This window comes from Rhinoderma darwinii, chromosome 2 (assembly GCF_050947455.1).
Source record: "Rhinoderma darwinii isolate aRhiDar2 chromosome 2, aRhiDar2.hap1, whole genome shotgun sequence".
Lineage (NCBI taxonomy): Eukaryota > Metazoa > Chordata > Amphibia > Anura > Rhinodermatidae > Rhinoderma > Rhinoderma darwinii.
The window spans coordinates 268,576,712-268,594,292 of record NC_134688.1 but is presented as its reverse complement, the minus strand read 5'-3'; the positions used below and the strand labels follow the sequence as shown (position 1 = coordinate 268,594,292).

The window sequence follows — 17,581 nt, the reverse complement described above, 5'->3', positions numbered from 1 at the left end:
CACCATGGCAAACTGGGCCAGTTCTTGCCAATGATCCAATCTGCTGACCCAGAAGTCCATGGGGTCTGGGATCAGCATTTCTGACGGCGAAAGGGCACAGTCCAGGTACGAGTGAACCTGGTTGTTTAGTTGCTGCACCTGGTGATGGTGAACATCCCTTTGGTGACTACGATGTGTGTCAGGTCGGGGTATTGGATGTAAAAATGTTGTCATCATATTTTCCAAACTGAATTGGCTGCTGCTCTGCCAGAGGTGGTGGAACGATGAGACAGTGGGGAGCGGAGAGTGGCTCCCCGGTCAGACATGCTTGCAGCAGGTGTTTGCCGTTTGAAAGCCGTCACAAGCTGGCTGCATAGCTTCTCTCGATAATAAGCCAATTTTGCCTCCCTCTCGGAAGGCGCAAAAAACTCCCCCATTCTGGCTTTATACCGAGGGTCTAAAAGTGTGGCTATCCAGTACTCATCTCTTTGCTTCATGCTAACAATACGAGAGTCAGCGCGCAAGTAACGAAGCATACAGCTCGCCATCCTGGCCAGCATTTCAGAGGGCCCGGTTGGTTCCATCTCCGTCCCATACTGCCATGGTTGTCCATCATCAAGGTCGTCGTCAGACTCGTCATCACCACCATCACTGTCATGTTGTGCGGCTGCCTCGTCCCCTATCCCTTCCTGTGATTCCATCTCCAAATCCAGCTCCTCTTCAGGTCCTGTTTCCTCATCCTCATCCTCCTCCTCCTCAACATCCATAGCCAGATGTGATCCTTCCTCCATCCTTTGCTGAATCATCGCTGTGAGCGTTTGCTCCATAATGAATATCAGCGGCATAACATCGTTCATTCCGCTAGCGTCACGGCTCACAAATCGTGTGGCCTCTTCAAAGGGCCTCAAAACGCGACATGCATCTCTAACCAGCTGCCAGTGCCTGAGCTCGAAATTACACTGGCTCCAAACGCTGCCCTTCTGCTACATCAGGAAATCATTCACGGCTTTCCGCTGTTCGTACAGACGGTTCAACATGTGCAGGGTGGAATTCCAGCATGTTGGAACGTCGCAAATCAGGCTGTGTTCTGGGAGATTGTTTTGACGCTGCAAGTCCAGGAGGGCGTGCTTAAATGCCTACGAACTTCTAAAGCGATGGATTACATGGATGTAAAAGCAACAAGCAATGGCTTTTGACAAGCCCTCCAAAAATTGACCCTTTTTTTTGGCAGATGCCTGCCGAGGTTCTTCCATACATGGATGTAAAAGCAACAAGCAATGGCTTATGACAAGCCCTCCAAAAATTGACCCTTTTTATTGGCAAGGGTGAGTAGTAGCAGCACATTAAAAGACACTGGACAGTCACAGGACAAAGCCCTGTGGGAGGGCAGGCCTCAGGCCTGCTTGTAGCAGACGGGCGGCACTGGAGGTGTATTGGTGGTAGTGGAGGTAGCTAACACAGACAGCAAGGGTGGTAGTAGTAGTAGTAGCAGCACATTAAAAAAAGAGACTGGACGACAGTCACAGGACAAAGCCCTGTGGTGGGGCAGGCCTGCTTGTAGCAGACGGGCGGCAGTGGAGGTGTATTGGTGGTAGTAGAGGTAGCCAACACAGACAGCAAGGGTGGTAGTAGTAGTAGCAGCAGCAGCACATTAAAAAAAAGAGACTGGACGACAGTCACAGGACAAAGCCCTGTGGTGGGGCAGGCCTCAGTTCTGCTTGTAGCAGACGGCAGTGGAGGTGTATTGGTGGTAGTAGAGGTAGCCAACACAGACAGCAAGGGTGGTAGTAGTAGACTAGTAGCAGCACATTAAAAAAAGAGACTGGACGACAGTCACAGGACAAAGCCCTGTGGTGGGGCAGGCCTGCTTGTAGCAGACGGCAGTGGAGGTGTATTGGTGGTAGTAGAGGTAGCCAACACAGACAGCAAGGGTGGTAGTAGTAGTAGCAGCAGCACATTAAAAAAAGAGACTGGACGACAGTCACAGGACAAAGCCCTGTGGTGGGGCAGGCCTGCTTGTAGCAGACGGCAGTGGAGGTGTATTGGTGGTAGTAGAGGTAGCTAACACAGACAGCAAGGGTGGTAGTAGTAGTAGCAGCAGCACATTAAAAAAAGAAACTGGACGACAGTCACAGGACAAAGCCCTGTGGTGGGGGAGGCCTAAGGCCTGCTTGTAGCAGACGGCAGTGGAGGTGTATTGGTGGCAGTAGAGGTAGCCAACACAGACAGCAAGGGTGGTAGTAGTAGTAGCAGCACATTAAAAAAAGAGACTGGACGACAGTCACAGGACAAAGCCCTGTGGTGGGGCAGGCCTCAGGCCTGCTTGTAGCAGACGGGCGGCAGTGGAGGTGTATTGGTGGTAGTAGAGGTAGCCAACACAGACAGCAAGGGTGGTAGTGGTAGTAGCAGGAACACATTAAAAAAAGAGTGGACAGGACAGAATCCCGTAGTAGCAGGTGGCAGTAGCAGGCGGCAGCAGCAGCAGCAATGTCAGATCTAATCAGTGGCATCAGGCACAGGGGTTTTAAAATCCTCACTGATCCAAGCTTGATTCATTTTCAGAAACGTGAGATTTTCCAAGCTGTTGGCGGACAATCTTGTTCGCTTAGGGGTGACGAAGCCCCCTGCCGCGCTGAATACCCTCTCTGACGCTACACTGGAGGGTGGACAAGACAGTACACACATGGCAAACTGGGCCAGTTCTTGCCAATGATCCAATCTGCTGACCCAGAAGTCCATGGGGTCTGGGATCAGCATTTCTGACGGCGAAAGGGCACAGTCCAGGTACGAGTGAACCTGGTTGTTTAGGTGCTGCACCTGGTGATGGTGAACATCCCTTTGGTGACTACGATGTGTGTCAGGTCGGGGTATTGGATGTAAAAATGTTGTCATCATATTTTCCAAACTGAATTGGCTGCTGCTGCTGCCGCTGCTGCCGCCTATTGCAGAGGTAGCTCTGCCAGAGGCGGTGGAACGATGAGACAGTGGGGAGCGGAGAGTGGCTCCCCGGTCAGACATGCTTGCAGCAGGTGTTTGCCGTTTGGAAGCCGTGACAAGCTGGCTGCATAGCTTCTCTCGATAATAAGCCAATTTTGCCTCCCTCTCGGAAGGCGCAAAAAACTCCCCCATTCTGGCTTTATACCGAGGGTCTAAAAGTGTGGCTATCCAGTACTCATCTCTTTGCTTCATGCTAACAATACGAGAGTCAGCGCGCAAGTAACGAAGCATACAGCTCGCCATCCTGGCCAGCATTTCAGAGGGCCCGGTTGGTTCCATCTCCGCCCCTTCTGAGCGCCTTCTAAAAGCGTATTCACACACTGACACTGGCTTGGCAAATGGCAATGAATGAGAGTTTCTATCAGCCACGCCGCAGTGCACTCAGGGAATGCTGGGCCTTGTAGTACTACTACGTCTACTACAAAGGCTGCCTGTATTGCAAGTTGTATTGTTATTTGTTTGTTATGTTAACGGCCGGGGATGAGCCCCTTCTAAAAGCGTATTCACACACTGACACTGGCTTGGCAAATTGCAATGAATGAGAATTTCTATCAGCCACGCCGCAGTGCACTCAGGGAATGCTGGGCCTTGTAGTACTACTACTTCTACTACAAAGGCTGCCTGTATTGCAAGTTGCATTGTTATTTGTTTGTTATGTTAACGGCCGGGGATGAGCCCCTTCTAAAAGCGTATTCACACACTGACACTGGCTTGGCAAATGGCAATGAATGATAATTTCTATCAGCCACACTGCAGTGCACTCAGGGAATGCTGGGCGTTTTAGTACTACAAAGCCTGCCTGTATTTCAAGTTGGATGCAATGAGGATGAGCCCCTTATAAAAGCATATTCACACACTGGCTGAGTAGTGAGTAGTGGATGAGCCCCTTCGATTGCTGGATTCCTGCCTTTTAGATTCCTAAAGCTTTCCCTTACTGCACAGAGACGCTATCCCTACAGCTCCTGTCTGTAAAATGGCCGCTGAGCTCCGTGCATAGACTTTTATTGCAGGCTTGAGCCCGCCCCTATGCTGCCTCCCGATTGGCTGGGAGAGCCGTTTGCAAGGCATTATGGGGTAGCCTGATGTCAGGTGATGTCAGGTGATCTTGTGAAATCCTCCATTTTAGATGTAACATGTGGCAGGCGCCAAAATGTAGCCGGGTTCGGTCAAAACGGGTTCGGCCGAACCCGGTGAAGTTCGGATTCGCTGCGAACCGAACTTTTCCGGAAGTTCGGACCGAAACCGGGTTCGGTTGTCCCAGTTCGCTCATCTCTAGTGGGGAGTTTGACATTCTTTACAACTCTGCAGGTTATGTTTTCATTACTTTACATGTAAATGGATCGATCTGGTAAAAACATATTATAGAAGATGAGTTAAACTTGGATCATTTCACCAATGGCTACATTTTACAAAGCCGTGTATGCTGACTACAAATAATAGAGACTGAAATTTTGAGATATGGATCCATATTTCAATATCCAAATACACTCCTGATATTGGAAATTTGCTCATTGTCATAACACTGGTGAAGCAGATTCTAAGAGCTTTTCTTCTCCATATTAAGGAACTTTTATTTCTGCAATTTCCTGACAAACTTAACCATAGAAAACTTTCTGCTGGTGGATCCTGCCAATTTCAATGAGATTTGCCTACAATTGGGCCTTGCAGGTGCACTGAATGAACATTGACATTTGGTGAAACACGGATCCCACACAATTTTTTTCTGTTTCGATCTTTTATTCACCATGGAGATAAGTGGCGTCAGAGGTAAATGTGCATTTTAACAGGGGGGATTGGGATGATAACTTTTAGTTATTCTGTATCTATGCTCATATTAAGTGCTATTGTACTGCATACTAACCGACTATGATTTATTACTATTATATTAAATACATATAACATGGTCAAATAAATTCTGCCACAGCAGATTTTGGATGTGTGGAGTTTTTATTAATGAAAGCTTTTAACTCTTCCATTTGTAAACAGCTCAGGTCCCTTGGTGGGAACTTGTGTAAATCCCAATACTACTGGTGTGCATGTCTCCTAGACCCCTTCACTTCAAGTAAAGTAATTAGCTCAGCTGGATCCCGTAGTGGGAATTGTTCTCTTTCCATCAGTTACAATGTTCCGTGAATTTGTCTGGCTCTTGTTAGAACACTGAATATCACTTATTCACTTTGATGACTTTAGGACGCTTTAACTGCTAATTTACTTGGTGACTTTAAATAATATCATACGCCTTCCTTAATTATGTATCCAGTGAGCATATGATTTGCCTCTTATTACTCTTGGAGTATGGAGCTGTCCTTCCATGTTTAAATGATGTACGGTATATAAATTATATATTTTAATGAATATGCATTCAGAGTATTGCCTGAAAATCATTGACCCTGGAAACATACTTAGAAATGGATTTTATGAAAGGTGACCTAGTCGAATGCTTAAGGACATAATTAGAACCTTGCACTGTTCGGCGTTAAAGTGTACCTCTTAGTTCATTTTCCGCCTGTCCACTTGCCGTCTGTAACTGGCAAAATCTGTACTGCTGCCTGACTGATGACGCGAGATACCACTGAAGCATCTGCAAGTACAATGTGTTCTGGCACTGCTACCTTCAGTTCCCACAATACCTTTAAGCTGGACTCAGTAGTGCGCACATCACTGACTGCCTTTATCTGATGACTCTGAGGCAGTCGTAAATAGCCGATGTATGAGCAGAAAATACTTTGGCAGTACAACGCGAGCCTGCATGCTGCAGAGGGCTGGAAGAAATCCATATATGCAGAAAAAAAAACTTATACGGATTTCACATAAGAACTGTCAGCGGGCAATTTGTTTACAGGTGGAATACTGGTTAGCAATGGGTAATTAGCTTCTTTCAAAACAGTAATATTGTTATGTAAATGCAAGTGGAGCGATAACTCAAGGCTGCTGGAGTCTGCCGGGAGAAAGTGTGCACATAAACTCGCAACCTCAAATCCGTAACCACTCTGATCGGCAATGTCTAAGGCTACTCTAAGGTGTTCGCCAGAGCCGACCACAAGGTGGGTTGGACTTTGCTGCTTAGAACCCAGGTTGTCTTAACAGAGTGTAGTTTTGGATAAGAGGTGCAATGCAGGCAAACCTGAGCTGTAAACCAGACAGCCAGAAGGTTAACTGAAGTCCAGTAACGGAATAGAGGTAATCGGACAAGACACGGTCAAAATAGGCCGGGAGCGGATAATCAGAATCGATAAGCAGAGGGTTAACGACAGACAAGCCGAGGTCAGTATGCACGAGGTCCAGAAAACAGAAGTGCAGGAGCAGTCAGGAGCTTGATCGCAAACCAGGAGATAGGAAAATTCACAAGCAAAGACGGGTGGGAAAAGATAGGTATTAATACATCCAGACAGCTGATTGGCAGAAGGACAGAGAAGAGAGATAGGCTCAAGGTAAAAGAAGAACCGCCCAGAAGCTAGAACATTTGTCATAGCGACCTTAAGGGAACAGGTGTTTTCCTAACAAATATGTTATTAGATCTGCCAATGGTGAGCTCAAATTTAGAAAAAAAAAGAATCAAAGTTTCCCTTTAGATCATCCACATTAATAAAAATCATGATCATAAGAAGAAGTAGTATGTGGAGATTAACCTAGGAATGTTCCGTCAAATTATTTTAAATGCATATATTACTACAGATACTATGATTATGTGCTAATGGCTAATGCAGGGGCAAAGACAGGATTTTTAAAAGGGGATTCCCAAATACAAACTTCTTAAACCAAGTTATTTTCGCCAGGCTCCCGTTACCCTTTGTTATTTATGCTACAAGTATTAGTCTGCACGTGTCCACCAGCCTAGCTAGCCCTTTATATTACAGGCTCTAATATCTACGGATAGGTTAGTGGCTGTGTGCTGACAAATACTCAGAGTATAAAAACCAGCACATATAGTCACGCACAGAGAATGTTGCAGTTTTGCAAAAAATTTCACTGTGGGTAAAAATCCAAGTTTTTTTTTTAACCAGAAAACTGCAGAAAATATGCAGCTAAATACGCTATGAAAGTCTTTCCTAAATGCTTTGTGTGAATTCAGCATTGTCTGATATATAAAAAAAATAATAATTTTCAAATACCCAATGAAGGAATTCTGAGTTAATATAGAGGCATGCTCTATTCCGGAACCTCATCTATTATCCAGGGCAGAAAGGGACTACAGAGGGTATATCTCTATCTCCGTGTATTAAAAGCACAACCCATTAACTTAAATGGGAATTGTGCAATGTTTTATTTCTCCTAAAGTGGTGCTGCAGGGGCAATGAGCACTTGCTGCTAGGTTCCCCCACAGATTAAAATTGACTGCTAGCGGTCCCAACAGCGCGACACCCTAGAACTGGTTTATCTTTGGGGGAACCTTTGTAACAAGAAGAGATTGTCCAAAGTGGAAATCCCCTTTAAGGACCTCTGTAGATTTGTAAGAATAAAATATAACTGTACTGTTCTTATCTCATAAAGGATTTACCAGATTCTTTTTGCAATATACTACAGCCTGAAATGTGAAATTGGCACAATTCTGTCTTTTTTCAATCCTACAGGCATGAATTAGTTAATGTTTTTCATATCTTGCTATCTTGTCATTAAGGAAAAAAAAACATAACCTTACAGTGAACTTATCTTTAAAAAAATAAGAAGCCTGAAGAAGCGAGCTTGAAGTTTAGGCGTGCTCAAGTGATTAAAGCTTCAGGGTTGTAAGAATAGAATTAATTTGCTTTAAAGTTTTCATCGGCAAAGCGGATGAAAATCAATAAATCATTTAGTAACTTAGCATATTTCCAGACAGTTTTCTGCAAAGCCTCTCAGAACAGATGTTAGCTTGCGATGCCTCGCAGAGAGATCAGCAGCATCATTTAATGCTATCCTAGCTGCAGGTAAATGAGAATATAAACTGAAAAAAGGCTGCAAATTCTCTACACTACTGAGCATCAGACATCTTCAGAACTGAATCACCTCTTCAAGAGGAGTTATGTATTCAGCTCCCGAGTGGCGTACCTATTTTTTTCTGTCAAATTTAAGAAAGGTATTTATTCAGGCTTGCTTTCCTTTATACACTTTGCTGCAGACCTTTTGGTCAATGTAGGTTATAAAGCTTCGGAAGTGACAGAGACATCTCAACAGAAATATTGTTAGCACAACCATGTTCAACATTTTTTTTTTTATTGCTCTGCTACTGTTCTTCTAAAGCTAGTGACAAGCTTGAAGGTTTTCTTGCCAATTTGAATATTATGATATTTAACTTACAATTTTGTTGCGCAATTTGGAAGGAAGTAGATCTCAAGATGAACATGACAATTTGTTCTTGACTGTAACATAAACCCACTATTTCGTAAAAAAAAATCCTCTTTATTTTATTGCACCAGTAAAAATATAGACAGATTTTGAAGAAACGGAGGTACTTGACAGGTTTTAATGAATAGCAAGGAACAGACCACACATTCCCAAATTGCCAATTGTGAATTGCCTTCATTCAGCAAGCTGACAGTGGATAGCAACACTTCTAGGACAGCAATACACCTCATGTCAATCTGCCTAGCCGTAAAGCAGATAAGACTTGTGGTCTGAGGAGCTATGGTTTGTGAACAATGCCTTGGAAGAGATGTCATTAAAGGGATTGTCTAGTTTAGAAAACCCGTTTTCAGATAGCTTACTAGAAGATTCCGGACTTTGGAACTCCCATCAATTAGCCAGAGCCGAGAGTGGCTACAAAGAGTATTTCTCGCTCTCTAGAGGATCCAGAATGTTTGTGCATTACACAGGTCCTAGCAGTGAAAGACCATGTATCAGTTTTTTTCTTCAGTTTTTTTGGGGGTGGGTGGGGACTGCCCAAAGTTGAGAATCACTTTAACTACACTTCGGCATTCTTAGTAGTTATGGTGCCATAGGAAGATGCCATGCCGTTGGTTTGTCAGGATTTGTCAGATAAGACTACAGTGTGAAAAGTTTAAGAACCTTGTGTAAAATAATGTTCCTTAATATTTAAATTGTATCTCCTTATACTAAATATTAATGTTAAAGACAACTTGGAAGAATAGATGCACATAAACAATCCCGAGACTAACAGCGACCCGTACTATACATACCAGTGCCAAGAATTCTTTCAATTTTGATGCTGGAATTATCTAACTCTTTTGCAAACAAATGGACAGCTTGCATGGGATCTTCACATGTATCTGGATCAATGTACGTTCTTCTTGTAGGTATTTTGACTAAAAGAGAAATGCAGGAATATTGTCAGATGCACAAATAGATTTTTATATTGTGAATTGTCAAATTATTTTATTACAATTATAAAAGCTTATATTTTGTCACAGCCATAATTATTAAATTTGTATCAGTATTGGTCAAGTAAAATAATCCAATTGCATTGTTTGTAAAAACTAAATTTCTATACTAGTTTTAAATACGCGATCATTATTTGATGGCCTGAGTGATTGCGCAGTCTAACATATGACATTACTCTTTCTCATGATCAGCGAGCATCACAGAAAATAAACGGTTTATGACATTTCTGGTTATTAATCTAGAATATTAACAGTGATGCTCTTATTCTTAGCATAGGCCATCAATGTTTGATCAGTTGCAGCACAGACAGGCGCAATGTAGTGACGTTGTCGTGCCTGTCTGCTCAGATCCACACACTGTACAGAGCAGAGGAGCAGATGGATCTCCTCCACTCGTTGTGGGAACGGGGATAGGTAAATATTTATTTTATTATTTTTTTATTAGGCACTATGGGACATTATACTGTGTAGTGGCCACTAAGGGGGCATTATAGTAGGTATGGGGGCAGCATTGGGGGCATTATAATGTATGGGGCAGCTATGGTGGCATTATAATGTACGGGCCAGCTATGGGGCATTTTACTGTATGGGGCAGCTATGGGGGCATTATACTGTATGGGGCAGCTATGGGGGCATTATACTGTTTGGGGCAGCTATGGTGGCTTTATACTGTATGGGGCACCTATGTAGTGTTAAAATGTTTGGAGCAGCTATGGGGGCATTATACTGTATGGGGCACCTTTGGGGGCATTATACTGTATGGGGCAACTATGGGAGGCTTTATACTGCATGGGTCAGCTATTGGGGCATTATACTGTATGAAGCAGCTGTGGGGGCATTATACTGTATGGGCAGCTATTGGGGGCTTTATACTGTATGATGGCAGATATGGGGGCATTATACTGTATGTAGGCAGCTATGGGGTGTTATACTGTATGGGGCAGCTATGGGGCATTATACTGTGTGGGGCAGCTATGTGGACATTATACTGCATAGGGGCAGCCATGGGGGCATTATACTGTGTGGAAGCAGCTATGGGGCATTATACTGTGTGGCGGGGCATTATACTGGGTGGGAGGAACTTTAGGGGCATTATACTGTATCAGAGAAGCTATGGGGCTTTATACTGTATGAGGGCAGCTATGGGGGCATTATACTGTATGTAGGCAGCTATGGGGCATTATACTGTGTGGGGCAGCTATGGGGACATTATACTGTGTAGGGGTAGCGATGGGGCATTATACTGTGTGGGAGTAGCTATGGGGCATTATACTGTGTGGCAGCAGCAATGGGGGCATTATACTGTGTGGGAGGAACAATAGGGGCTGTATAGTGTATCAGAGCAGCTATGTGGCATTATACTTTGTGGAGGGCAGTTATGGGAGCATTATACTGTGTGGAGAGCAGTTATGGGGCATTTTACTGTGTAATGGCAACTATAGGGTCGTTATACTGTATGGAGACAGCTATGGGGCATTATACAGTGTGGGAGGCACACTAGGGGCATTATACTGTGTAGGAAGCACTATAGGGGCATTATACTGTGTAGGAGGCACTATAGGGGCATTAAACTGTATGGGGACAGCTATAGGGGAATCATACTGCGTGGGGGCACTAATAGTTCATTATACCATGTAGATGCACCTATGGGGGCATTATTCTGTGTGGGGAGGCACTATAAGGGCAATATACTGTGTGGGGGCCACTAAGGGGTCATTATACTGGGTGGGAGTCACTGGGGGGTCATTATACTATGTAAGGTGCATTAAGGGGTTATTATACTTTGTGGGGCAGCTATGGGAGCATTATGCTGTGTATGGGGAAATCATAGGAGCATTATATTGTGTGGGGCAGCTATAAGGGCATTATCATGTGTGGGGGCAGCTATAAGGGCATTATACTGTGAGGGGGCCACTAAGGGGTCATTATACTATGTGGATTGGGGCCCACTCAGAAGTGTTTCGCTAAAGTCCTAGCTACGCCACTGACAAACATATTTATATTGTGCACACTTCTTGCACAGAGTGGGCCTATGATGTCAGCATCCACTACTGATTTAAAAAATAGGTCATTTTGTAAAAATAAATTTTCCTTAAAGGGGCACGCCAACAATTAAATGGGTACATATTATTGCACAGACCCACGAGAATAAACACAGTGTTGCTATTAACTGCTGGCTGACCACAGCTTTCAGAAACAACTTGTAGAAAACATCAGCAAAGTAATGTGAACTCTGAAGCAGTAGCTGCCTAGTTTCCATACGCAATTTATCCTGTGTGATAGCAAAAATATTGCCCTGATTATAGTTTGCTCTGCATGACCAGCTCCACACATTCAGGTGAAACTCATTTTAGATCGACTCATCCATCCGAAACCTACAATTAAGTGAAACAAATGCATGTCCCCTGTCTATCAGCCAGCTATAGACATACACTAACAGCTCGTGATTAGCAAAGCCATGACAAGGAGTGAATGTTAATTTTGTGTACAGTGTTCTTGATACCAGGTGGTGAAACTAAGCTCAGAGGAAAAACTGCTCAAATCCAGGTATCCAGATTTTTATTAAGCAGAGAATAATCTAGCTCCCCTTAGACCCCACCAGCAATTCATAACATGGTCTTGTATATGAAAAATTTAGATCTAGCATGTGTTAGGTATTTCCGTGAGCCACATATATATATATATATATATATATATAAAAAAAATATATATATATATATTTATATAAAAAAAATCTATCTATCTATCTATCTATCCATATATATATATATATATATTAATTCACAGATTTCACTCTTTATCAGTCGCTCAGCATATTCCCTAAGTACTTTCTATACAAACTTAATTTCCAAGAAAAGTTCATAATCAAAATCGTAAATATGCATCATGTAACACAACAGGTTGATGCACAAAATTAACAAAACAGTTGGTGAAATTCAGAATGATCAAGTGCAGGGTCATTCAAAGAGCTGAGAGCCACATACCAAAACATTTAAATGGTGCTCCTATTGGTGGCACAATGCCACAACCACCTATCCCTAGACAAGAATGTGAAAGTTATGGCCTCTCACATCCTGGTAGTTCACAGTCAATGGATAATACTTGGTTCACATCCTTTTTGAGCTTTATTTTTTCCCATCTTGGACATTTATGGCATAAATGTCCAATAGATGAGGGCCCAAACTTTGGGACCCTCACCTATCTGTAGTGCCCCCCTGGCCCCCATCCTACCTTGTCTGGCTACCGCTGCTTCCTAGCCACTGTCTGACGAGGCTGAGCTATGCTTTTCTAGAGATAGGTGAGGGTCCCAGATGTAGGTCCCAGAGTCTACTTTATGTCTTGTCTAATGTCTTGTATAAGGGACATACAAAAGGAGGTAAAAAGGGAGACAAGTACAATTTGTCCTCTATCACCCTGTCAATGACCTAACAAAATTATGGAATGGTATTTGTAGAGCAATGGAGACTTATTCTAATTAAAGCCGACTTACAGAAATGAAGGCAGATGTGCTCTCCTACTTAGGCATTCTCAATGTCTAGTCTTGCAGTGGCAGAAAATATCTTTCCTTAGCCTTTTAGTAATGAGGATTTGTTTAAGTTCTAATACATTTTAAGAACTTAAGATGTTTAAAATGGTATATAATCTTGTTATTTAACTAAGAGCTCTCTTCCGTAATTTCCCATTTTATAAGTACTCAATGCAATGTCCTTCAACAGACTGGCAGATAACATGTCTTCTGTCAGAAAGGGATATTACTATCACTCACTCACAGCTATGTATAAATTATTGCTAATCCCCTCAACTTTTTGAAGGTTTTACATGTATTTTGAAAAATGCTATCTGTATGTAGTTCTACATAGCAATTGTATTTTATATTTAAAGGAGTAACTTACAGCACATGCCATTTATAATGCTGAAGTCCTCTTAATGCTAAGGTCTGGGTGTGAATGCAACCTCTGTCCCCCTATAGTTGCAACACCCCAAGGAGGCCCCCATTGATTGTAGCAACAGATACAGAATTGCTTACTGAACATAATTGCATTCTATAAAGATGAACTTACTATGCAAATTCATCTTGCCCCCCCTACAAACTCATGCATTACACACTCCTTTCCAGCACCTTGAAGGATCTTAGAACTTAGTTCATCCTAAACCTCCAGGTTCATAAATACAATTAGAGAGGGAGTAGGGGATAAGGAGCCCTATTGCAAGTAAAATAATAGCTCCAGTGGGATGCAAGTATTTGTCTCCTTTGGAAATTCATAATCTATTAGCCCCATTTAACTAAAAAAACAGATAAATAGAATATTAAAACTTTTGTTGTTATTAGGGAACATGCTCTATGAAGAAGATTACAACTACAATCAACCGTAATTAAAATGCCCATGGGGGTTTTCTACTATCTGTGTAATGCAATGTTAAAGTGCATCTACTATTAGATATGTTTTCTAAGAAACCAAAAATATTAATTATTTGTAACATTTTCTTAATATACTTGATAAAACTATGGTTCTCTGTTACGTCAGTGCAGAGCACTGTTCCTCTCTGCTAGTTGGCATCGCTAGGGGGCCGATCTGTAAATAGCTGTATAAGGCTTCTTTTGATCTGAATAGAAGCCGCATACAGAACATTTCCATAGTGATGGCAAAAAGCAACCAAAGCAGAATGTAAGGAGAGTGGCCTAAATAACCCCAGTCGCAGCCTATGGACTGTAATTCTCAGGAGGGTGAATACGTACCCACATTTACAGCCTGTGGACTGTATAAGTATCCCTTTTGTAAAAAGATGTGGTGCTGTCACTGTACAAAGGAACGAGATGCTTCTGTGGGATAGTGATAGGGGAGGTATAGAGCACCGGCATCCCCAAATAGGGCCTGGTGATGGCTGTGCCACCACTATTATAGAAAGGGGCAGAGGGGAGCCCATATAAGGGAAAATATATATAAATATATTTTTTACACCTAATAGTACGAGCATCAGTAGGCAATGCAGCATATGTAGTTCATGAGTAATGACCATCTTTAATGTATTACTTATGAATAAATAAAAGCAGTATCTCTAGACTGAGAGCACACATGTACTAGACCATAATCTAAAATCATGTTTCTGGAACATTAGCACGTTCCGTATGATTAGGGAACAGATAATCAAATTCCCACTGTGATACAGTAATATTTACAAACCATGGATTTCTATTATGAAGAATTAAGTTGTTCTTAATAATCTCATCTTTTTAATCTGTTACCGGTGATAAACAAAGCAGCTCTTCGCTATTTACAATAGAAGGATTTAGGAATCCCAAGCAGCTCTAATAAGACGGTGCAGCTTGGAAATGGAATGAGGCAAGGACTGCTGGTGAAATGCTTCAGGGAGCAGAAGATGGCAAACTGACATGACATACGCCAAAAATCAAATCAAGTTATCGCCTCTCATATCTGGTCTATCTTTGACAAGTCCTGTCTGAAATCATAGCGTCTTGATAACCCAGAGATGTCCCACCAAGACAAAGCTTCATGCCGAGCAGTGAGGAAAGCTGACAGTACGAGAACACTGCACAGAATTCTAACAACACAAGGTGTCTTAAACACTCTCTGATTGACTGAGTTTACTTTGTTTGAAAGGAAGCCTGAGCAAGCGGCTGCATACATCATGAATATATTGGATCCAAAATAGCAGAAATTCGAAAAAGTCTCATTTCAACTAAATCCTTTTTTTTTTTTTGCAGTCAGTAATAGTTTCTTATTTATTTATTTATTTATTTATTTATTTAAAAAAAAACACCTTTCTTTGTTTCTGCCCACTACTACTTTTTTCAGGCAGTGGAATGTTTTCTGCAAGGGAATAGGATTGGAAATGTGTAAAATAATGAATGAGGCTACGATATCATGGGATATGTTCCCTCGGTCAGAAAAGTTAAGGAGACATAATAGAGATATATTTGCAGAGCTACTACCGGTATTATATAATCTTTTGGTAAAAAATTTTTAATCTATTCCTGCCACCCTCCCCCCAAAAAGAAAAACATAACCACTAATTTTTGTGTTCTGTGAAACTATAAATAAAAAAATTATAATAAACCGATGATATTTTGTGCTTAATCTGGAACTTATAATTTTTATGCTTAGCCAATAAAGGTATCAGTCCTATAAAACCTTTGTCTTTTTTTAAACAAAAGTGTTAACATCACATACAGTAGATTCTATTGGCTAACACGGTACCACATTATTTTCTGCTGTACATCTGTTCAATAATCCTAATATTAAAAGGCAATATTGTGATGGATTAGTTGTTTTGTAGGAAAAAAAAAGACTGAATTCCAGATTTATGAATCCCTGGCACCATTTTATCTGATATGTGTGCCTGTTTTGGAAAAATAGGGTGAGGCTTCAGAGTCCTTTTGATAAGTTTACTTCACGCTACATAATAGTGCTCCAGCATTGATAAATCTCCCTCAGTATGTAATGTTCACTCTAGAATAGAAACATATGCATTTTCCTATATTTTGATATTGAGGTCAATAGAGGACTGATTGTACAATTCAATTCAGTTGCCTTATCCCTCCTGCATATAAAAATATACAGGTTTAACTGGGCAAGAATAAGGGCATGACCACACGTGGCGGATTTCCTCCGCAACTGTCCGCATCAATGCCGCACAGAATCTGCGTTGCAGATTCTGCTGCGGATCTGCACAAAATGTGCAGTAAATTGATGCGGACTAGCTGCTGCGGACTGCGGTAAAAGTACTTCCCTTCTCCCTATCAGTGCAGGATAGAGAGAAGGGACAGCACTTTCCCTTGTGAAAGTCAAAGAAATTCATACTTACCGGCCGTTGTCTTGGTGACGCGTCCCTCCTTCGGCATCCAGCCCGACCTCCCTGGATGACGCGGCAGTCCATGTGACCGCTGCAGCCTGTTATTAGCCTGTGATTGGCTGCAGCCGTCACTTAGACTGAAATGTCATCCTGGGAGGCCGGACTGGAGACAGAAGCAGGGAGTTCTCGGTAAGTATGAACTTCATTTTTTTTTACAGATAGATGTATATTGGGATCGGTAGTCACTGTCCCGGGTGCAGAAACAGTTACTGCCGATCGCTTAACTCTTTCAGCACCCTGGACAGTGACTATTTACTGACGTCGCCTAGCAACGCTCCCGTCATTACGGGAGCCCCATTGACTTCCTCAGTCTGGCTGTAGACCTAGAAATACATAGGTCCAGCCAGAATGAAGAAATGTCAAGTTAAAAAAGCAAGACGGATCCGCAGCACACATAACATGTGCATGACAGCTGCGGACTTCATTGCGGAAATTAGAATCTCCATTGAAGTCAATGGAGAAATTCCGCCATGAGTCCGCCACTGCTCCGCAACAGACAGAGCATGCTGCGGACACCAAATTCCGCTCCGCAGCCTATGCTCCGCAGCGGAATTTTACGCCTCGTCTAAACGAACACTGCTAAATTAAAGTGTAAGTCAATGGACAAACGGCTCCGCTGCGGATTAACGCTGCGGAGTGTCCGCAGCGGAATTTAAGTGAAATTCCGCCACGTGTGAACCCAGCCTTAGAGTTATTTGTCAGACTGCCTCAAGATTTTGCTGCAGTCTGGTCTCTGTGTAAATCTTTAGTTTCTTACAGTTATCGCACTTCCTCACAACATCATCCTCATTTTTTTCTCTGCTCTCCAACTTTCCTCGCCCTAATACTTAATACCTGCCTAAAGGCCAATTTGCAGAGGCCACTGATCGGGCGAACGCACGTTCATTGACCTGTGCAAGCATGCCAGTGATCAGCCAAAAAATGAGCAAACACTCGTTTGTCGGCTGATCACATCTTTTATGCGGTCTATAAAATCATCGAAGTCGGCAGGACATCTCGTTTAAACAGCTGCCAAGAATATTCAAATTGTTTGGGGGCGGAACTATCATATTAACGATCGCTTGTCCCCATGAAGTTTGCATCGGCCCATGTTATATCGGCGATCCGCGCTTGTCATGAGCAGAAATCTGCCAGTGTAAACTCAATTTAAGATTGTAGTATCGTTAGGCAGTAACTTACACAATCCCTGACTTGATCTGTTTATACTTGCCTCCTCATGCTTGTTCCACAATTGTACCATTGTTAAAATTTACACGCCTAAAAAAATACTATGTGAATGCGGTCTAAGTTTAAAGAAAAAAAATATTCTAGTGTGAACAAGGCTTTAAGAATGTCTTAAACATTGGAAAAATGTGATTCCAAATCCACCAATATTGGTGGGATTGGCAAATTATCTAATGTGTATTTGGGGCTTCCAA

General features: G+C 42.4%; 1 protein-coding gene across 1 annotated transcript in view; it reads right to left on the bottom strand.

Moving 5' to 3' along the window:
• Positions 1-17,581, bottom strand: part of EPHA10 (EPH receptor A10) — a 615,889-nt gene that overhangs the window by 59,883 nt on the left and 538,425 nt on the right. Inside the window, exon 10 of the mRNA XM_075853250.1 lies at positions 9,090-9,215. Coding sequence (XP_075709365.1) covers positions 9,090-9,215 — 126 coding nt within the window. The remainder of the gene's footprint in view (positions 1-9,089; positions 9,216-17,581) is intronic.